Source organism: Alosa pseudoharengus, unplaced genomic scaffold, assembly GCF_046254945.1.
Source record: "Alosa pseudoharengus isolate Yale_2024_CS ecotype anadromous, Long Island Sound unplaced genomic scaffold, YU_APseudo_1.1 YU_APseudo_1.1_scf_34, whole genome shotgun sequence".
Classification (NCBI taxonomy): Eukaryota; Metazoa; Chordata; class Actinopteri; order Clupeiformes; family Clupeidae; genus Alosa; species Alosa pseudoharengus.
The window spans coordinates 159,750-182,770 of NW_027468737.1; the positions used below are offsets into that span (position 1 = coordinate 159,750).

General features: G+C 40.0%; 1 protein-coding gene and 2 long non-coding RNA genes across 6 annotated transcripts in view; 2 read left to right on the plus strand and 1 right to left on the minus strand.

Annotated features, from left to right (window-relative positions):
• The window catches only part of LOC143101384 (tumor necrosis factor receptor superfamily member 14-like), a 147,428-nt gene that overhangs the window by 14,041 nt on the left and 110,366 nt on the right, over window positions 1-23,021 (plus strand). The window contains exons 7-8 of one of the 4 annotated variants that reach the window (XM_076264690.1): window positions 9,559-9,632; window positions 9,719-9,791. The exons of 2 other annotated variants lie outside the window; for them this stretch is intronic. In XM_076264690.1, coding sequence (XP_076120805.1) covers window positions 9,559-9,632; window positions 9,719-9,754 — 110 coding nt within the window. In that variant the 3' untranslated portion in view covers window positions 9,755-9,791. Of the gene's footprint in view, window positions 1-9,558; window positions 9,633-9,718; window positions 12,381-23,021 lie in introns of those variants that run through there. One more of the 4 variants, XM_076264689.1, reaches the window with a different exon arrangement.
• On the minus strand, window positions 641-1,893 carry LOC143101388 (uncharacterized). The gene is made up of 2 exons (XR_012982294.1): window positions 1,725-1,893; window positions 641-804 (listed from the first exon to the last, which is right to left on the minus strand). It is a non-coding gene; the product is annotated as an uncharacterized LOC143101388 (long non-coding RNA).
• LOC143101389 (uncharacterized) lies at window positions 13,043-20,031 on the plus strand. Its single transcript, XR_012982295.1, has 3 exons — window positions 13,043-18,522; window positions 19,252-19,350; window positions 19,756-20,031. It is a non-coding gene; the product is annotated as an uncharacterized LOC143101389 (long non-coding RNA).

Here is a 23,021-nt window from a genome sequence, read left to right on the forward strand (position 1 = left end):
TTTAGACCCCTGTTAAAAGACCCAAAACTATCACAGGAACAGAGAGCACTGGGCAACTCATTCCACCAACATGGAACCACTGAGGAAAAGTCTTGAATTTGACCTATGTCTGGTCGACACAACAGACACTCTTCAGAAGAACGCAGTGGGCAGTTGAGGATGTACGTCTTGATCATTGAATTAAAATAACAAGGAGAAGATCTGGTCAGTGTCCTATAGGCCAAAGTGAGAGATTTAAATTTAATTCTGCCTAATAGGGAGCCAATGGAGAGTAACTAGGAGAGGAGTTACATATGTCTTTGGCTGATTAAAGACCAGGCGTGCGGCAGCATTCTGAATCAGCTGTAACAATCTTACTACACAAGCAGGTAAACCAGCTAATAGTAAATTACAATAGTCCAGCTTGGAGATGACCATGGCCTGAACAAGAAGTTGTGTGGAATCCTGTGTCAGATAAGGTCTGTTCTTCCTTATGTTGCAAAGGATAAACCTACATGATTTTGCAATTGCATCATATCTAATATCAGCTGATTACACACATAAACTAAAATTTAGATTGCCCATACATTTGGAAATCCATCACCACCAATGGCAAACAATTGGTGATGGTGAATTGGCAAACATCAATTCCAGAGAAAACAACAGTGGACATGTTTATTAGTGTGTAAAGTGTTTTACAATATGTGTTGCATCTTGCAAAGATATTTATTAAGAGAAATCAAGCTTCGGTGTCCATGTCTGATCGGTGCCAGTCCATTGTCCTCAGTCTATCTCACTGTCCACTGTTCATTGAGGCCTCTCAACCTATGAAAATAAAACCAACAAACAATCAGTGTTTAGCTTAAAGGTCTACTGTGAGTCTTTCTCGTTAATTGTTTATTCATCTCTGCGCAAAGAGGTCTCATAAGCATCAGGCAATCAGGATACACAAGTCTGTGCACCTAAGAGACAATCAGTTGTTTCTCACACACACATGCATACCTTGGATCGTATACATCATAATAAATATCATTACACCTTCTCTGCACACACACGACTTGGTCAATACAATGAGTTAATTAAGAACCAAGGACATTTCTATCGTCATACAACACATTATTTGCAATCTACACACACATTACTGAAACAGAAGTATCAAGACAACACACAGTTAAAGTATAATAATTAGGTTATTGTAATATACTGTGTCTATTTCTCAATAACTTTTACAAAATCTGCATGGAGTCGATGAAGAAGCATAAATCAGCCTGTAGAAATACTGTTAAACTAGGGTCTCTTGAGTCTTGATCATATTATCGATATAGAACATATTCAGTTTGAAACTCTTAGAAGCTAGCTAGCTACCCTTTGCTAACAAAGTTATCGCAATCCAGTTGTCTGGCAACATCACGGCACGAAAAAATTGCCCCATGTAGCATTAGCTAACAGACAACACAACGATGAAAAAAGCTTAACTAGGGGGACATATCCAGTTTTCCATGAATGATACTGTTTAACCTGAGATTGTAACGTGTTCTTACAGGCCTAAAAGGCACAATGATATGACAATGGCCAATCATATTGTTCTATCAAAGAGTAACGTTATAGTAGTCTAACTGGTTCTGAACTATGGAAAAAACTTTAACTTAGTCGATGAAACTATGCTGGCTAGCCAGCCAGCGCTAGCATATAATGTACATTATATAAAGTAACGTTAACAGACATGGCATATGATATCAACTTACTTGGACGTTTTCTGATGTGCCAGTCGCTTCCATCTCTTCTTTCTCTGTTCGACACTGTAAGGAGGTTCAGGAGACAGCTTGCTAAGAGGGTGCTATGCTCTTTGCTTCGCGCTCGGCACTTGTCACGCGATCACAATAGCTCTGCACTCGATTGCTCTTCCTTAGCTACCAGCTGTTTTGTCTCGGTAGACTGAAATTGAATTTCACGTTTTGAAACTGAATTTTGAAAACTGAATGTGAAAGTTCCAAGAGCGAAATTTTCAGTCAGGATAATTTATGTATCAGAGCAAATTAGTTCAATTTCAAAATATTATATTCAATTTCAAGTTGACTGAGATTCAGTTCCAATCTAATGAATTCAGTTTCAATATATACTATTCAAATTCGTTTTTCCAATACAATTGCTCAAATTCATATTCAAATTCATATTCAAATTCGGTTTAAGGTGACACAAGTTTTACTCCATATCCATTAGGCTACTATTACTAATGCATAATAATATGAAAACCATTATCTGAGTTTATTCCACTGCTTGGTTGAATTTCCCATTGTCCTACGTAATTTAGAACGACCATTAACCGTATGTTATCTGCACACCTATGAAGTAGATCCATTTTTTTGGCCGTATCACACTTGTATATTAATTCGCCGAACTCGTTGTGAAGTTTAAATGAACTGTCACATTGCATCCAAGCTGTAAAATGCAGACGTTCAGAACATTGCAACATTGTAGCATATGACGGAGGTGGCTTTTAGCTAGATGGATGACAGCAGGCTAAGTAAAACAGCGATGTTTCAAAGCTAAAGTTCATCAGAATCTTGGGATACGCCCGCTTGACAACGGGAGAGATAGAACTAACGACTGGCCTTTGGCCGTAGCAACCATCCATTTAGAACTAGTAACGGCAGTTTGTCCTGTGAGGTGAGAAATTAGTTGATATGTGTCGGAAGAAATTAGTTCTACAAACAAGACAGTTTTAGCGATTAAAACGTTTAAATTGTAACAGGAAATGAACACAACGCAAGTGGCAACAGTGGAATAAGCGGGATAATGGACTCCACGGTGGTCTGTTCACAGAAGTTAATGCACTACGAGGTTTAAACGGCCCTCCGCTTCGCGTCGGGGCCGTTTTACAACCTCGACCGTGCATTAACTTCTGTGAACAGACCACCGTGTCGTCCATTATCCCTTACTTAATTTCTGAAATTGGGTGATATAGGCCTCTTCAAAAACGTCTGATGACTGGTACAGATTTTTGTGTCCAAATCAACATGTCAAAAAGAAAAAAAAAATGAAATAGATTGCAAACACCCAAAGGATGAAATGTAATGAAAATAGCCATATGTAATTTATAAAGTGTATTGAGTGTAATTCCAAGTGTATTGAGTCATTTGTGTTGAATTTGGTGCACTTTTGTTGTGTGCAGGTCAATTCTGGGTTCTAAACTTCTAAACTTCCTACATAAGTATTATTTTTTATAGTCAGTAAAATAGTAGTTTGTGTGTGATTAAGTCCTTTATTGTTTGTTATTGTTAATTTACATTGTGTTATGTTTTGGCAATAAAGTACCTTAATATAGCCAAAGTAGGCTAGATCAAGGTCAGTGTTGAAATTATTGCATGCAAATCACTGAATGCTATGCAGAAGGACCTTATCTTTAGGCCATGTGATGTAGGCTACCCTAGGCCTTCTCGTGTTTATGGGATTTCTTTGACAGTTACAAAGGGAAAAAAGTGAAGACAGTCTTCTTTGCTCCCAGTGTACAAGTACGTTTCAACCACTCAGCTCTTCGTCAGATAGGCCTACACCATTAGCTGTTGCAATATACTGTATCTGTGTGCATTCCTACATTACGTCTATTTCTTTGATAGTTAACATTATTTGCTACCACGTAAATAAGATGCTATTATTATTAGGACTCAACACGCTTCGGTGGTATTATTTGCTGTGGGCTTTAATTAGCACATTTCGGGTAGGCTATCCTGCAATAATTATAGAACAAATTGCAGTCTACATGCCATGACAAACATTACCAGTAGTACTGACCGAAAATTATATAGATTGTTTGCAAGTTATGGTAATGTTATAGGCTACTATCGTGAACATTGCGCTTTCATCGCGTTAACACACTATGATCACAGTCGTTACAGTATGTCTCGTCAAAATTCACTGATGAAGGAAGGTTTGCTTTATTCCAGAAAACCACACTCGTTTCACTTAGGCTATAAGCCTAGATAAAACTGAAGAGATGAACTTGGCACTAATCATGTAGTGGTCTTTTCTATAACCTATTCGTTAACCTGTCGTTCTTTGAACTCTTTAAAAATGTTGGGATATGTGCGAGGTGCTTAGCCAAGTTCTTTGCGTAGCCTACTAGCTTTTCAATGACTTAAAAAAATATTTCACAAACGGGCCTCTGTGTACCTGTCGGCTTGCCTTCACTATACGCGATGTATCCGAAATAGTCACAGATTTCACTTTGAACTTTTGTTTTATCCACAAGCCAAGGACTGTCGCAAAGAACTTGTTTTGATGTTGGTTGCACACTCACTCACTCAGCGCTGCCTGTTTGACACGCCCACTTACCTAGATGCATGCAAGGAGCATGGAGAGTGGGAGCAGTCCACACACACACAGAACGTTATAATTTGAATATAGAGTACACCGTGCAACACTTAATCGCATTACAAGGAGCCTAACGCACATGAGTGAACGGCAACTTTCCATATTCCTTTTTCAAAACTGTACTTCTACTTTCACTCAAGAACAATTTTAATCAAGTAATCTACTCTTTACTCTGCTACATTTTAGATTGCTTTTCGTTACGAGTACAAGTTTATTATCGGAGGAGAAAGTATCTTGAGGGAGAAAAACGGCGTGGGAGAAAAGAAACAGGGCTTCAGAATGCATTGTTACGTTGCCCCGCGATTATAAAAGTAATGACTGGCCTGACCATGTTGTAGCAGCCTACTACACTACTACTACTTTATATATGAGAGCTGTGGACCAGGAGCTACGTGTGTCAGCCATCAATTCCTTCTTGCGAGAATAGAGCGGTTGTGTGCATCGTTCCAGACCCTCAGTCTCTCACTGAGTAAGTCACACGCCTGTGTATGTGTGCGTGCGTGCATGAGTTGTAGTATGTTACATGCGTTATGCATTTGTTGGTCTTCAGAGACAGTGTGTGTATTCTAGTGATAATCTACTTAAATAAAAAAAATAACAAAGTTTGGAGTGCCTTGAGATTTTTCATTCATGTAAAGGGTGCCGCGATTGAAAAAAGGTTGAGAAACACTGCATTACAACTTGTCTTGGAAGCCTAAACCATCCGATCAAGTACTCGTCAGTCTCCGCAAATAAATCAGTGTGATCCTCAAAGATGCATTCCTTTCTCAGAGCACGTTTGGCAATGTCGTCAAGCAGCAATAGATATGCCATAGCAGGCCTGATGTGCAGAAATGTGCGTAAGAGTGCTCTTGAGTGTGTGTAGATTTTGTTCTTAGCTAAGAACAAATCCAAGATAAGAAAACATTAGTGAATGTCAGAATCTTTGTAAAAAGTGTGTAAGTATAAGTATATATACTCTTTTGATCCCTTGAGGGAAATTTGGTCTCTGCATTTAACCCAATCCGTGAATTAGTGAAACACACACAGTGAACACACAGTGAGGTGAAGCACACACTAACCCGGAGCAGTGAGCTGCCTGCTACAGTGGCGCTCAGTGAGCAGTGAGGGGTTAGGTGCCTTGCTCAAGGGCACTTCAGCTGTGGATGTGGGCATGGGAGAGCCATGCTCAAACACTTCCCCCGCCCACATTTTTGTCCTAGTGGTCGGGGATTGAACCGGCAACCCTTCGGTTACACAAGCCCGAAGCCCTAACCAGTAGGCAACGGCTGCCCCAACCCTAGGGTTAGGGTTAAGTGGGATTTAAAAACAAATTTCTTTGTAAGAACAGTTGGTGAATGAGGCCCATTGTCCTGCTGGAAGGTCTAGCCATGTCTCATCGTCACCATCCTGGTGGATGGTAAGATTCTTCTGAAAAAATTACTCCATTCATCATTCTTCCAACTATGAAGTCTCCCAATACCATGAGATGAAAAACCATGAGATGAAGGTGCCTCCACCTCTAAACCTCACTGTTGATATGGCATTGTTAGGGTGATGTACAGTGCCTGTACAGTTCTCCTCCAAACATGGTACTGTATGTAGTATGACATCCAAAAAGTTTGATTGTGCTCTCGTCTGACCAGACTACATTCTCAGTATATTTAAGGCTTGTCCACATGTTGTGTAGCAAACTTTAAACAAGCTTCGACATATTTTTCTTCGGTAGTAGATTTGTGCGGGGTGAGTGTGCATAGAGGCCATGGCGGTGGAGTGCATTATCTATTACCTATTTTCTCTGTAACATTAGTACCTGCTGCCTCAGAGTCTTTCTGGAGCTTTCTCTGAGTGGTCCCTGGCTCTTGGGCTACTCTTTTGACTATGCTTCTGACTCCCTGGTCAGAAATCTTGCGAGGAGATCCTGTGCATGATCCAGTGATGTTCCTTCCACATGCAGAAAATGGCCCCAATGTTGCTTACTGAAGTTTTGAAATGGATCTGTAATCAGTTCCATTGATATGTCTTGCAACAATAAGGTTGTGAAGGTCTTGGGAGAGCTCATGGCATTTATCCATCATGAAATGTTTCTTGTGTGACATCTTGGTAGCGAAAAACCTTTTTATAGCCCCTCAATATGTACTAACCCAGCTTATATTAATTTGCACAGATAGGAGGGATAATTACTCTCTAACTGCTTATAGATTCCAGCTTGTTCCTTGCCTTTCCTTGCCTTGGTGTACTGCTTTTTCTTAGCTTGTTCAATACTTTTTTCCTGTCATTCCACTTTATTGCACATAACTCTACTTAAGTACCCTGGAAATCCAGAGTTCTCGCAAGAGCACAATTTGAATTGTGTCTGCAAGAGACTCTTAGCCTGACGAGCCAGACCCACATTAAAATGTAGGGTCTAGGGACTCGCCGTTCGCAGTGCTCAGTCCGAGGGCCGGGATAATCGTTTGTCTTTCAATTCCATCTGCACGCAATAGGATAGCGCTACAACTCATGAGTCCCATGCGTTTTCCCACCAGCGGAGCTAGTTGGCTAGTTCAAACTTTTGCCAACTTAAAAAAAGCTTAACTCATGTCACGCTGTTCGCCAACAGCAACATTCATCTTCTTTGTTTTCAAGTAGCAGGGAATTCACGCCGAACCATTGCAACTCTGCCATCAATCATTATGTTAAGCCCGCCTTCCGTCTATACACTGTGTGATTGGCCCTATCGAAGCTTAATTTTTCCAGCTCGCAAGCTAAGGGAGAGTTGCTAGACTAGGGTGCGTGTAGATTTCTAGGCTACAGTAAGAGACTCTGGCAATGAGTAATGATGCACGTTACTTTTGCCCCTTGCATTGCGGGGAACCAATCACATCTGTGAATCTGATATAGGCGGGCCAGAGGCGAGCTAAACTGATGACGACAACGCTACAACGTTGGATGTCAGTAAACATTGGTCATAGTGTTATCCAATTGCGTCGAAGTCCGGAATCATTCAGAGTAAACATTGGTCTAGTGTTATCCAATTGCGTGCAGTGAGATTTTCAAATGCATGCTTGGTGCCGCCCCTCGAGTTGGGCTATTACATTGTTCATGGCCAGACCCTTAATCTTTCTAGATTACCAGGGTCTGGATTTTCTAGGCTACTACTGTCAGGATCTGGACTAGACTGATGATTTTGTGCCACCCTGGTGGCCATTTTGTGTATTGTCCTGTGTTTGTTTTTGCCTGTTCCCCATGTGCTTTGTGTTACCTGCCTGTCACCTGTCTTTGTCTCCGCCCCATCTCCTTATTTGGTCTGTGCTTCCTGTCTTGTTAGTTTTCCCTCCATTTCTGCTTCCACACCTGTTCCCCATTATTGTCTCGTTGGTCTCGTCCTGTCCTCTGTCTTTCTGTTAATTGGCCTGTGTATTTCTACCCCCCCTGTTTCTCTGTCCTTTGTCTGATTGTCTCTCTGTTTTGTTTAGTCAAAGTCCTGTATGTATGTATGTATGTATGTATGTATGTATGTATGTATGTATGTATGTATGTATGTATGTATGTATGTATGTATGTATGTGTGTAAGTAAGTAGGGATGGGCAGAACGAGGCTTTGTGAAACAACGAAACGTTCGAAGCAATTGCGCCGGAATGTGTCGAGGTTTCGAAACAATCCGACACCCGTAACTCCATGTTAGCAAAACTAGCCACTAGATGTCACCATCACATTTTGACCGTGAAGCACAACTGCTTCAGACGAAGAATATAAATAGCCAACATGGAACGCACGATTTCGTCCACAGCCACGTGGCTGAGTGGTTAACACACTTGCATTCGGCCGGAGCGTCCGGTGTTCGATTCCCTGCTGGTGCTTAGAAATTTCAGACTATATGCCTTTAATAACAAGAATATTTTTATATCTGCCAGTTAGATGTTTTGTTATTTCAGTTTCATAGTACATTATCCTTTGGAATATGCTGGAGAGGAAAATGCTACAATGGTTTTAAAATGTAGGCTATGCTTATGGCCCAGGGTTTTTTTTGGGAACATGTTGTAGGGAAATAAAGGATACATGCGTTAGACTAAACAGGTACAACATGGGAAAAATAAACAACACATTTGTCAACATACATTTTTATTTAGGAATAACAGTTGTTCTGCCGTCTTGGCATTTAATCTGTTTCTTGTTTTTGAATAAACCTCCCCAGCCTTGGAAAAAATTCTTTCACAAGGCACACTTGTTGCTGGCATGCACAAATATTTTTTGGCCATCACAGTTAGGTTTGGATAAACCACTCTCCTCTCCTGCCAGTATTTCAAAGGGTCAGCTGTTCTTGAAATAAAGGCATCAGTCATATATTTTTTTACTTCTGCTACTATCTAAATATTAACGTCACTAGACTATATCTATCTAAACTATCGCTCACTGTCTGTCTCTAGCCTGTCAACTAATCTATATCACTAACCTATCAATCACAAGAATGCACTATAAATCGCTATATCTCTATATGTCTCTATGTCGCTATATCTCTCAAAATCTCTCTCCTCACAAAAAACCCACAAAGATAGGATGTGTTTGAATGACTTTTAAGCATTCTGGGACTTTGTAATTTAGATCAAACAGGTGTTTACTCGGGTAATTGGCTCGCGCGGTAAGGTCCAAACCAAATTGAAACACCACGAAGCCATGGTCACGTGACATGGGCGTTTTGAACCACACTTCGAAACACTGTTCGAAACACTTGCGTTTCGGAAGCTCGACACTGTTTCGAAACGTCAGCTTCGAGCGTCACATCCCTATAAGTAAGTAAATGTGAAGTTTTTAAGTTAAAAATAAAGTGTGTGTTCTGTCTGAATGAGTCTTGCGCGTAGGTCCAATCTTCAGTATCCTGACAACTACTTAAGGAGTTAAATGTTTGGATTTTTTATATGTGTGGATTACCTGAGGTAATACAAATGTCTGATGAAAATTCCATGGAAATAGGATGTGTACTTACTGAAAAAAATGTTGACGCGTTCAATACTTATTTCCCCCACTGTGTGTGTATGTGTGTGTGTATATATATATATATCTATATATATATATAGGTTATTATGTGCGGAAACACGGCACAGAGTTCACCAGCACAACGTGTGTATACTGTGTCTGTGTGTGTGTGTACATTATTTATATATATATATATATATATATATATATATATATATATATATATATCATAGTGTCTATTTTAATTCTTCAATTTTGCATTTTCTTTTAAGAAATATGTTTGCAAAGGAACCCAGAGATGCCGGGCCTTATTGATCAAGAGTCAGTTCATGTTGTAACAAGAGAGGTAGTTATTCATTAAAGCTTATTTCCATTTCTACCTACTGTACCTTTTTATTGCATTTCTGATAATAATGTTTTTCTTCTGACTAGGGTGAAATCTGTGGCATGATGGCACTAGTTACGTGATCAGAATGAACTGCATGGTCCAAGGAGTCCCACTGCTGTGAGTAGTCGTCCACCAACTGGAGGGTTGCCAGTTCAAGCCCTACTCCTCTTGACCCTGTCGAAGTGTCCTTGAGCAAGACACTTAACCCCAAAAGTGCTCCCGGTATGCAGGTTGGTGCCTTGCATGGCAGCATACTCCATTGGTGTGTGAATGGATGAATGTGAGGCAAGACATTGTAACTCGGAGGAATTGAAAAGCATTATATAAATGCTGTCCATTTACCATTTCTCAAGCAATGTTTGAAGCTGTCACCACCATCACCTAGGGGAAGCCTGCGCAGATTGTTAAGGAGTACAAATGCCTGGGCACATTTGATAACCTGCTGAAGTTTTCCTCCTCCGAGGTTCTCAGAAAGCGACTGTATCTGAGGAAATTGAGGTTTGGGGTCAGCAAGAGCATTCTCACAACATTCTATTATTATGACCGCCGCGCAGCGACACTGAAACGGGACACGGGACACTGAAAGACCGGGGTACACGAAACTTGGTGGGCATGTAACCCCACATGGATAGCATGGAACCATCGTTTTTCGTTTTGATCTGTAACCCCCCCGCTTGACTGGACCCCCCGAAAGGAGGGTAGGGCAGACACAGTTTTCTGTGAATATCTCGAAAACTGTAGGGCCTAGGATGACCATTTTTTTCCGTATGTTTGCCTCCAGGGGTCATGTTAACCCATTTCATGTGCCGAGGACAGTTTTCTGTGAATATCTCGAGAACCGTAGGGCCTAGGAGGTCCATCTTTTTTATGTATGTTGGTCTTAAGGGGCCATGTCAACCCATCCCATTACCACTTATTTCATGTATAGCGCCACCTAGTTAAAAATTAAAAAGCAAACAATTAGGTGTTTTCATCACAATATCTCTGGCTGACAAGGTCACAACTGCACGAAATTAAAAGTGTAGGATCATTATGACACCCTCCAAATGCATGCCAAGTTTTGTGTACTTTCGTTCATGGGGGGCCTTACAATAAAATAATGTATGTGTACATTTAGTGACGTACACCAACAAGGATTCCCGGGACACTGAAAGACCAGGGTACACGAAACTTGGTGGGCATGTACCCCCACATGGATAGCATGGAACCGTCATTTTTCGTTTTGATCTGTAGCCCCCCTGCTGGACTGGACCCCCCGAAAGGAGGGTAGGGCAGACACAGTTCTCTGTGAATATCTTGAGAACTGTAGGGCCTAGGATGACCATTTTTTTCCGTATGTTTGCCTCCAGGGGTCATGTTAACCCATTTCATGTGCACACATGTGCACAAACAGATACACACACACACACATACATTCACAGTAATCATACGTATGACACATACTCACACAGTAGACATATGTACACTTGCATGCACAGGCACATATGCAGGCACAAACACAAGCACGCACGCACACCCACACCCACACACACAAGATGGAGGTGGGGTTGTATAAAATTAATTTTACATGTGAAATCTATGAACTAATCATGTTTTGGTACTTGTTGTCTAGCAGATACCAGTGAGAATTGAGTGTGGATAATGCAATTTAGTGAGACAGTTAGAATCATATAGGCCTTTCAGCGTGATTTCTTTTTGTGGAAAAAATGTGCTGGACTGGGCGGCGGTCATATTTTGTACCGCTCTGCGGTAAATCTAGTTTTGGCATTGGAAGTGTCATGGTCTACTTTATTTTTGTTATTTTTGTAAGTTTTGCCAAACAACAATGCTTGTTTTTTTATGTGTGTCCTATATTTATTTATTTATTAAAAATTGTACAATGCCTAACAAAGATCTATAATATTAAAACGTTGCTGAATGAAAATGCACTGTTCTGTTATCTGAAGTCGTCTTATTATTATTACAGTGCGTGAAATTGCACTACTGTTCTTCCTAGGCTTCTTCTTATTACAGTGCATGAAAATGCTGAAAACATGTTCATTTTCACGGCTAGTTTGTTCAGCAATAAGTTTTGCCGGTCATTTATCATGATTTCTCACCCGTAATACATTGCTGTGACGACACGATCCATCAAAAAACCTATAGACACTCGGCTTCACTGGACTTTCAATGGCACTACAGAGTGGGCTGATCTCAGTGCAGAAAAGCTAGACGTGTATTGGACAAGCGCCACAAAATCGTCATTTCCAGGGAAGCCCGGCGTCTCTGGGAGTGAATGGGACAGTGGGATGGCCCGGATGCCGAGCTTTTGTATGATGATTGGAGGAACCGTCATAGAGGCTGGACTCTTTTTGATTGACAGCATATGTCGCGATCTGACAGGAAGTGGTTCAAGTTCAAGGCAGAGAATAGGCTTGTTTGAGATCAACTGCGTCTGACTTTGTCTGGCTTTCTACGTCAACGTGATCTTCAGAGGCTAGCCGGGAGGAGCTACAACAGAAGGCAGCTCATCCCGGACAGACAGGCTACAGTCTGCCTGACGTGACTCACGGGAGACATCGCGGGAGATATCGCAGAATTTTGTTTGTAATAAATACAGCATAACTTTCATTCTTACTCATTAAAATGAGCATGATGACTGACGAAATAAATTCTCATGATGTAGTTTAAATAAACCACTGTTGTCATACAGTTAACAGGCCTGCATTGTAGCACATAAATTCAATATCAAGTGTTTTTCCTATATGTGTCTATCTATTTAACTAACAGCAGAAAATAACAGAATATCCAAACGTTTTCAGTAGGCTAGCCTACCATTGTTGCAGAAATCATATATAAGAAGCAGGCTTGGAATTTCACCATTCTGGGGGCAAGGCCACTTGGCCTTCAGTTGGGCATATTTGGTGGGGGGCACAAAGGCCACATGTCAGGGCACCAAGGCCAAAGTTAACTATACAGTAGTAGGCTATAAAAATGATCAAAGTTGTATTTAGCCTATTCACTGCAGTAGACCTGCATCACTGTATGAAACATTACAAAAACATGAAACATGACATATTACATGTAACTGTAAATCATCTGATCATCTAATAAAAACAGATATCTAGGCTATATATAAAATGTATTTTATATTTGGCCTGCTATGAAATCATGTATTGAACAATTTAAATGTAGCACAGCTCAGCTTTAAGAAACTCAAATAGCCTAGATGCATGCTTAGCATTTTGTGATCATTAAGGCTACTTTCACAAACTCTTGGTCAGCTGTCCTCTGATTTACCAATATCTAGGCGATATTTGTAACATTTATTTTGTATTTGGCCCGTTATGAAATCATGTGGAACAATTTAAACACATTGTAAAACTTAAAGCCCAAATTTGGAGACATCCATGCATGTCGAAATTTACTGCAAATTCAAAACTGGATTACTCTGGAACGGCTAACTGTACAGGGGACTGCTTTACACCTTTGTGTTCGGTAAGGTCTGCTGTTTATTCTGATATGTGGTTTGTCATGTGTTAAAAGAAGGGTTCGTGAAGTATTCCACCGAGATGAATGGGTAGGGAGATCATGGACGCAAAACCTTCAGTAGAATGTATGATTAAATTGAATTATATTATTTACTTTTCTCGCGAACCGTTTAACACAGCAATTATCGGCTAACATCGTTTAAAAGCTGAGAAAAAGTTCTTTCATGTGATACTTGTGATGTCTGTGTGATGAATAGCTACTTCGCGAGTAGTTCAACTGAGAAGAATGGGTGAATTTGGACGCACTTTCTTGCGCTGTCACTTTCTCCACTGCGTAAAAGACTAAATTAATTTGCGCTGTGAATGCTAAGATTATTTTGACAGGCCACAGGCTAAATAAAAATCGCTATTAGTAGGACAAAGCAGAATATTGAAAGAAGGGGGCACCAAGGCCACCGTGGCCTGTAAACCTATGATTTTCAAAGGGGCTTCACGGCCAACGCAAGGGGCTACGACGGCCATGGCCGTCGTGGCCGCCGTGAAATTCCTACCCTGATAAGAAGGTATCCCTTCCATTTAAGTTAATTTTCGCATTCCAACATAAGGAAGCAGCATGAGACACCCGTCAAAATCGTCATGAGGAGATTCCTCCCAAATGGCCCTATCACGTCTTTGAACTGACGTCATGAGGGGGGTTCCGGTCGTGCAGACCGTGGAAGGCAACTGCAAGATCTGTCTGCAGGCTAAGACTCCCGCGATATTTTAAGGTCATGTGACATGGTGACACGGTGGTAAATCCCTCCCCGGCTGACAGAAGTCGGACAGGATTTCTTACCAGTATGCATTGCGTCCATCCCAGTATGTATTGTGTTCAAACCAGCATGCATCACATCAAGTCAGATGTGAGCAGATCTGCATAAAGTCGAAAAAGACTAATGTCTAATAAGGGGAGAGCTTCCACTCTCGGAAAACTTCCAGTTTCTGAACTGGTTGCAGTTCCTTCTCTGGTTCCACGTGAGGGCGCTCGTCCACGAGTGCAGAATATATGGAGGTCTATGGAGATGTACCCCTCAAAATCCACTTTTCTCGGGATATCATTTTTGTCAAGTAATTTGAATATTGTATACAAAAGGGGAGGCAAAGAAAATGCACTTGGTTGAGTATTATATATTTTAAAGTCACTTAATTGTTCTAAAAAGCCTTTCAAACGTGTCAATGACGTCATTCATTAGCACAATGCTAGTGTGTTATGGGCAACAACGACCCAACCTGTAAGAAATCAAAAGGACATCAGTGCTCGTTCATTCAACTTTTGACCTATAACCCATGTTGAACTTATACAAACTACAATCAAATCTGAAATTTCTCAACGACAATCAGGTGAAAGAGACAAATTTAGCTGTCTAGCTCCATTGACTCACATTCATTTTGCACTCATGGCGATCGCCCCCAGTGGAACTCTGCTGGAACTGCAACCAAAATTCGGTACAGAGTGGCCAGGCTCTCCATAGAAGGACTCTGTTCAAGGGATGCGATGATAACGTTAGTGTTGGCAGGTGAAGTTGAGACGCAAGGCAAGTTCAAACAGCTCAAATTCTCATAATTTGTGAGGAATACAGTCAGTTTTTTATTTGCCTTTGTAAATAAAACTGTAATATGGAGTTGCAGAGTTTGTGACTTGCTTTTGTTTCAGTTGTGTATTAAGTTAGTTGTATGTACGTTGTCTGTAAGCTCCACAGATCGTGGCAAAACAATTGAATTGATTGTGAGCTTCTTGCTGGGCAATGATGACTAACGTGATTTGTATGACTGGACGGTGGTAGTGTAGTGGTTAAGGAGCTGGGCTAGCATGCAGTAGCCTGAAAGTTGTCAGTTCAATTCCCGGTGTTCCAGTTTAGTTGGTGAACAGGTTAACTTGTGATATTTGCATAAAATCCGTGAATATTCAACAAGACCCTGCCTACTTGTTAACAGCGCTTTGCTCTGCCTCCGCTCCTCGAGTGCCGGGAGATTCACATTTTCACAAGCCCACAGTGAGACAGAATATGAAGAAAGATCTTGCCGAAAACACGCGGAAATCACCGGTTCATGAATAATGCATGTCCGCTTAATCATTATCCACACAAATTGCTCTGCAAACTGCAAAGTGTCAAAGTAAAACAACAAAGGTTTTGTTGGGTTTCGAACAGTAGATCGGCTACAAGGCCAATTTGGCAAGAATCGTGCAAATTATGATACAAGCATGAAACTTGGTAGGTATGTGCTTATGACCAATACAATCAAATCTACCTGATTGGCCACTTGAAATGGTGGCCATTTTCCAAGATGGCCGCCAAAAAAGACTCCAGAAATTGATTTATTGCATAGAATTGACCTAGCAAATTATGATACAAGCATGAAATTCGACATGTATGTGCTTAAGACCAATACAATCAAATCTACCTGATTGGCCACTTGAAATGGCGGCCATTTTCCAAGATGGCCGCCAAAACAGACCCCAGAAATTGATTTATTGCATAGAATTGACCTAGCAAATTATGATACAAGCACGAAACTCAACATGTATGTGCTCAAGAGCAATACAATGAAATCTACCTGATTGGCCACTTGAAATGGTGGCCATTTTCCAAGATGGCTGCCAAAAAAGACCCTAGAAATTTGCAAAGTTCAAATGTGCAAATTGCAAATGTGGTGTAAATAATTGTTCACTCTCCTTAAATATGTTTCCATAGATGATGAAGTGATACAGATATTAAAAATGTTCCACAATGACAAATAAGCCACTTATGACACACAAATAGCATGGTGATAACATGCTAATAATGCCAGTTCTTAATGTCAATGGAGGGTGTTGCGTGATGCCACCCCCCACCCCCCCAAACAAATAAAATGGTTATGACATGCTAATAATACAATGACACTAATATGCTAATAATGGCAATTCATGGTTTTCTCGATGTTGCTGTTAAACAAAAGATGCGTGTACACCAGAAACAACCTCAGCTACCAAGTAGCCAAGGTCGTTGAAGAACCTTTGTCATGAATTCGCTTTTTTCGCTCTGGACGTGACATTGACATGTTTGATTTAGCTAATCACATAACGGCTCTGGCTTGTCAGCCTGGGATATTCGAAGACAAGAGCATTCCAATTGTTTTTTGCCGAACCGCTCATTACCTCATTTAATTGCTAAATCGCTTAATCGCTCTGGTCGCCCAGATTGGTTCGCTCCAGGCGAATTCACTTTGGTCGCTTTATTCGCCGACCCTCCATAGACAAATAATGACTTCCGTCTTTCCGGTCGCATAGGTCGCTTTTGGTTTTACATGCAAATAACAGCGGTAACAGTTATTAACGACAAATAAGCCCCTTATAACACACTGATAACATGGTGATAACATGCTAATAATGACAATTCTTGATGTCAATGGAGGGTGGTGCGTGATGCGATACCATTGTGGTAATAATATGCTAATAACGGTAATTTATGATTTTCTCGATATGGGCGTTTAAAAACACTAATAACGTGCTAATGGTACTAACGGTAATAATATGGTAATAATGTGCCGCTCACTATAATTTGTGCTCTCTGCGACTGTCCCCACAAGTTAGAGTAGAGTCAAGTAGAGTTAGAGAACAAGGCGACCAGAGTGAATCAATCAGCAGTGGTCGCTGTAAGTGGCTAAAATTAATTCTGAATAACCTCAGTGGCTGTTTTAATTCAGATAGTTTTGGTCTAAATATTGTAAGGATATGGAGAGTGATACAGTGCATATACTCAAATGTAAAACGGCATATACAGTGTAATTTGTGGTAGGAAAGTAGGCTACAAAGTAGGGCAGTAAGAACAGACAGGAATATTATATATGAGGCATATTATGGAAGAATATTAGACTCAAAAGTTTTGTACGTGTGTATCACGTTTTGAAACTGTAGAAATTATTTGTAACTGTAAAAATGATCTGTACAAGTAATTGTCAATATCACAAATATGCCCTACACTTACAAATCTATTCTACGGGTACGGATCGGTTTTACAGCTACAAATCATCCTACAGTTAAAAATATTTTACAATTACAAATATATTCTACAATTACACATCAATATTCTACGCACAAAAAGCTGCTCTACAGTTACAAATCTTTTCTACAGGTGTACAGACTTTTGCACCACCTTAGGGATGAGAAGTGTCTCATATGTATTGTGTGTGTGTGTAACAGGATTTGTAACTGTAAAAATGATTTGTGATTTAACAAAAAAATAACACGAACAATTTTAAGTATTACTCATATGTCGTTCACTTACAAATATATTTCACAGGTATTAAATATTCCACAGTTGCTGTCTTTCAATTACGAAACTATTCTGCCATTACAAATCTCTGCTGCTCGCACAAGTATTTTCTACAAGTACAGAAATACTTTTGAGACTGTTCTGGCGCTTCCTGTTGAATAGCCAATGGCGATCCTCAGGTTTGGCTAGCCAACCATGAATCTCAGTTCACTAACCAATCACAGAGCAGGAGCAGCGCCGTCGTTGTCTGTGTGTGTAACCAAACTTGGAGTCTACGCTTGGAGCACGCTAGTTTCCTGTATTCCTTGAGGTATGTTGGTAGCCTACACCACACAAACTTGTTCTATGTCCACTATTCCTTGTTAATACAGCCAGTGTACCTGATATACGGGGCAACGAGGTGAGATCAATCAATGGCAACTAATGTGGGCAACAGACAAATAACTAAGCTACCGCTAGTTAGCCAAATCCCACTCAATCTCAATGTAGAATAGCAATGGTAGCTAAATGTTCAGTTTAAGCAGCATACAAGTGCCAACGGAAATGTAGTGTGTGGATGGATGGAAATAAATAACAACACTCAACATACTTTTGAAGACATTTTGTTTCAAGTTTGTAACAAATACGGTCAAAGTTTTAAGGGAGTTTGTCAGTCATAAGGTAGGCTCAGCATTATTATCAAGAGGTGTGCTAACCATTAGGCCTCGTATGCCAGGTCTACCTCCAGATTGTGAGGTGCTACTTCGGACTTGACGAACTCTTATAGTAGGCAACAGAAACTCCTTACTGCAGAAAAACCGTAGTACTGTAGGTTTGATGCTCAACAGATTGCTCTAGAGTTAGTTATAAGTTAATAATAAGTATCCATTGATATGTGTGACAAAACATACCAACTGGTGTCAACATAAGCTAGGCTATGTTGGCATTTTCTGATGGTTCTTCATGACTGATCATAAGGTACAAAATAAATAATACAGAAATACTGTGCTGGGCATTGGTAGACACATCCATCTGTCTATGTATCTATTTCTTCTGTGTAAGCAGGTTCTTATGGATCCCCAGTTGCTGCCTCCTTCTGAAGCACAGGTGGGTCATAAAATATATTTTACTGTCTATGAAAATAGGTCGCCGCCCGATGTGAGTTTCAAAAAGCATACCTTTTGAACTTGTTGACGGCAGTATTCTTACTTAAAACAACATCCTCGGATGTGTATGTTTTATATTTTGTAAAAGTTAAAGAGAAATCACTACTATTCTATCTTTAAAAGTCAGTTTATTTTCAAACATTTTTGTTGGTTCCTGTCAGTGATAGATCATTATCTATGATACATTTATCTACACCGGCAGGTTATTAGAGAGGCCGAAAACCAGACTGGAACAGGCTCTTCAAAGGCAGCCTCTGGACCTAGACTATTAAAAATACCCCCTTTAAGAAGCACCATTAATGCTTAATAACTTCCTTTCACCTTCATTATTGTATTTGGGTGAAGGGAGAAGTATAATTCAGATGTTTTTTGTTTTCACAGTGCAGGATTGTATGTTTATGAAGCACATTTGAAAAAAAATATTGACTGTTACCACATACAGTGGGTCCCATTCAGAAGTGGCCACTTCTTTCGCACTTTCTGTGATTCATGCAGCTGTGTGAAATGTATTAAAACTTATCGCCACAAGGTGGCAGTTTAAGTCCACTGTAGCATTTGTAAACAGGGCAGTGGAGTGCAGTGAGATACTGTAAGCAGAACGAAACTGAAGATCACCTCGTTGAAGTCATACAGTAGACTAGGCTAAATCTGCGCACTGTTTTTGTTGCAGATGATTTTGAAAAGAGTGGTTTGAACAGATGAAACGGAGGTTGACGAAGATGAAATGGAAGACTCATGCCGTGTCACAGCCTACCTCAGACAATACGTTGTAAGTGGTATGACAAATATTTCCTAAGACCCCCCCCCCCCTCCCGATTTTGAAACCTGGCTGATCAGAGTGATTTGGATTTGATGAGAGATCTGTACTTGAACCACTCGCAGACTGAAAAATATGTGAAAGTATCCCAATCCGTGAATTGGTGAAACACACTGAGCACACAGTGAGGTGAAGCACTCACTAATCCCGGCAGTGAGCTGCCTGCAACAACAGCGGCGCTCGGGGAACAGTGAGGGGTTAGGTGCCTGCTCAAGGGCACTTCAGCCGTGCCTACTGGTCGGGACTCAAACCGGCAACCCTCCGGTTACAAGTCCGAAGCGCTAACCAGGCTAGCATTGTATAACAAACGAACTACTACTAAAAGTATTTTCTGATATTGTCTTTTAATTCTTACAGGTTCTTTAGAGACATTGAAAGACCTGGTGGTCTTCTGGACAGGACACCTTCAAAGAAGCTATGGATGCAACGCTGAAATAAAGCAATTATGGTTTTGGCTTGATCTAGTGTTGTTTTCTGCAAGTTCAATGCAGTATAGTCAACAATTTCAGTGTTTCACACGGTGACCAGAGTTCCAGTTGTTAAATGAATAAACTATGCAATGAGAAACTGTATGCCGATTGCTATTTTTCCTAGTTGTATATTTAACTACAATGTGTGCACCATTTGCAGTAGCCAGAAAAGTTGTGATTTTGTTTCTCAGCTGCCACAAAGCACCTACGTGTATCCCCAACTTGCTTTGAGAAACTGGCTCTGTTAAGAATTGATGTCTAAGTTGCTTTGGATAAAAACGTAAGCATAATGAATCAAATTATTTATTAAAGTTCACATATCCCAGCATTAGGGAATAATATTTAAAAATGCAATTTTAAATTTATCAGACAGGACAGGGGAGAAGTCTACAATAATGGTGTTCAAAGACTAGAATACAATAGACCTAAGAAACACATTTTAAAGAACAAATATAGGAGGGAAGGAGATGTATTTTCTATTCAGTGGTAGGCTACATGTTCTCCATGCTGATGTAGAGAATGGTCCAGTGATCCAGTGGAGTGATCTTGAAGGCCCTTGATAAGAGATAACATCAGTGTTTCTCAAACTTTTTCAGAACAAGGACCACTTAACCAATAAATAAAAAAAACCTCACAGACCACCTAGCTAAACAAAAAAATAGTAGGCCTACTCATTGAACCACCTTGCTTATTGTCAGGATTCATGATTTAAACTGGCGTAGCTTACATAGGCAGTGTTACAGAACTGTTTGGATTTACATAAAAGTTGTTCAACATCGCAAACAAATCATCTATAGCCTATTATATTTTAGCATGCCTGCTCGCGAACCACACTTTGAGAAACACTGGCTTAGGCTACATGAATAGACAAAAATAACGATGCATATTTACATGCACACTGAAACACTATGTAGAGAGCATTCTGGAAAAGCATGATTGTATTTGTAGTAGTTTATCTGCACAGGTACAGTTGGCAAATTATCAAAGTTAACGAACCATCAGAAATGTAAAACGATGACTGTAATTAACATAGCTTAAGTCACCCATTTGAAATGTAAATAAATTGATAACTTAACTACCTAGGAACAGCCAGAAAGATAACTGCCGATAGAGAGGGGAAACATTTTGTTAACTACTTGCCCCGTGTATCAGGTACACTGGCTGTATATCAATGTACCTCAAGGCATATAGGAAACTAGCATCGGAGCCCGTTCCTTAGACATCTTAGACATTCTCTGCTAGCGTGCTCCAAGCGTAGACTCCAAGTTTGGTTGCACCAACACAACTAGCCACGACGACGGCGCTGCTCCTGCTCTGTGATTGGTTTGTGAACTGAGATTCATGGTTGGCTAGCCAAACCTGAGGATCGCCATTGGCTATTCAACAGGAAGCGCCAGAACAGTCTCAAAAGTAATTGTGTACTTGTAGAAAATACTTGTGCGAGCAGCAGAGATTTGTAATGGCAGAATAGTTTCGTAATTGAAAGACAGCAACTGTGGAATATTTAATACCTGTGGAATATATTTGTAAGTGAACGACATATGAGTAATACTTAAAATTGTTCGTGTTATTTTTTTGTTAAATCACAAATCATTTTTACAGTTACAAATCCTGTTACACACACACACAATACATATGAGACACTTCTCATCCCTAAGGTGGTGCAAAAGTCTGTACACCTGTAGAAAAGATTTGTAACTGTAGAGCAGCTTTTTGTGCGTAGAATATTGATGTGTAATTGTAGAATATATTTGTAATTGTAAAATATTTTTAACTGTAGGATGATTTGTAGCTGTAAAACCGATCCGTACCCGTAGAATAGATTTGTAAGTGTAGGGCATATTTGTGATATTGACAATTACTTGTACAGATCATTTTTACAGTTTCAAAACGTGATACACACGTACAAAACTTTTGAGTCTAATATTCTTCCATAGCATATTAGCATATAAGTGTTCTGTGTAACCACTCTGAAGGCCTGACTGACCGCAACGTCAAAAAAAAAAGTTTGGTTTGACTAACTGTAGCAACATTGCCCTTTTCCATGCTCAAGGTGAGGGTGGGTAAAGAAATATTACATCTTACTTGTGACATGGTCAGAATAATCAGTAATTGATATTGATATACTGCCACACCACTCATCAAAGGCATTTTCTTCTTCTCCACCTGCTGTATGTGTTTGCACAGCTTTGTTAAAACAGGCTTACATTGTGGAAAAACAAATAGCATTTTTATACACGTGCGTCTTTCTGTTAAAATACCTACACTAAATTCTGAATCACATTTTGCCAATCAGCCCAAAACGAATTGAAATTTAAATAACTGTTCCATGCATGGATTCAAAAGGTGATCAAAAGATCATACCTCAATCTGATTTTTTAGATTAACAATGGACAACGAACATATAACACACACTGACTGGTCAAAGTGCTGTCTGTGTCAGCAGGACACAAAAGAACAATTAAAGTCTCCTGATACGAATCCTGCAAAGACAGATAAAGATGGCTATACATTATTAGCAAAAAATATCCCCTTGTTCCACTCTCTTAATGCATTGCCTATCAAACTTGATTGTGCAAGACTTGACACAGGAATTAATTGAATTTCCGATGACTTTATCATAGAAGGAAACAGAAATGTAGTGAATGTTAACATTGATTTGGGCCACATCTTCTAAATTAATTGCAATTAATGAAGTTCTAGTGTCTTATTTGGTGGCCATCTTTAAAAATGGCTGCCATATTACATTTTCAAGTTTCAAATGAGGTGGATTTCATTATATTTCTCTTTAGCACAAACACACAAAATTACATACTTGTATCATCATTTTCTTGCTCACTTCTGGGCTAAATTCAGTCTTTTGGCGGCCATATTGTAAAATGGCTTCCATTTCAAGTGGCGAGTCAGGTAGATTTGATTGTATTGTTTTTTAGCACATTCATGCCAAAATTCATGCTTGTATAATAACTTGCTTGATCAATTCTGTGCAACAAATCCATTTCTATGGTATTTTTTGGTGGCCATCTTGGAAAATGGCCGTCATTTAAACTGGAAAATCAGTTAGAATGTATTGTGTTGGTCTTAAGCACATACCTGGCAAATTTCATGTGTTTATCATAATTTCCTTTGTCAATTTTGTACAACAAACCAATT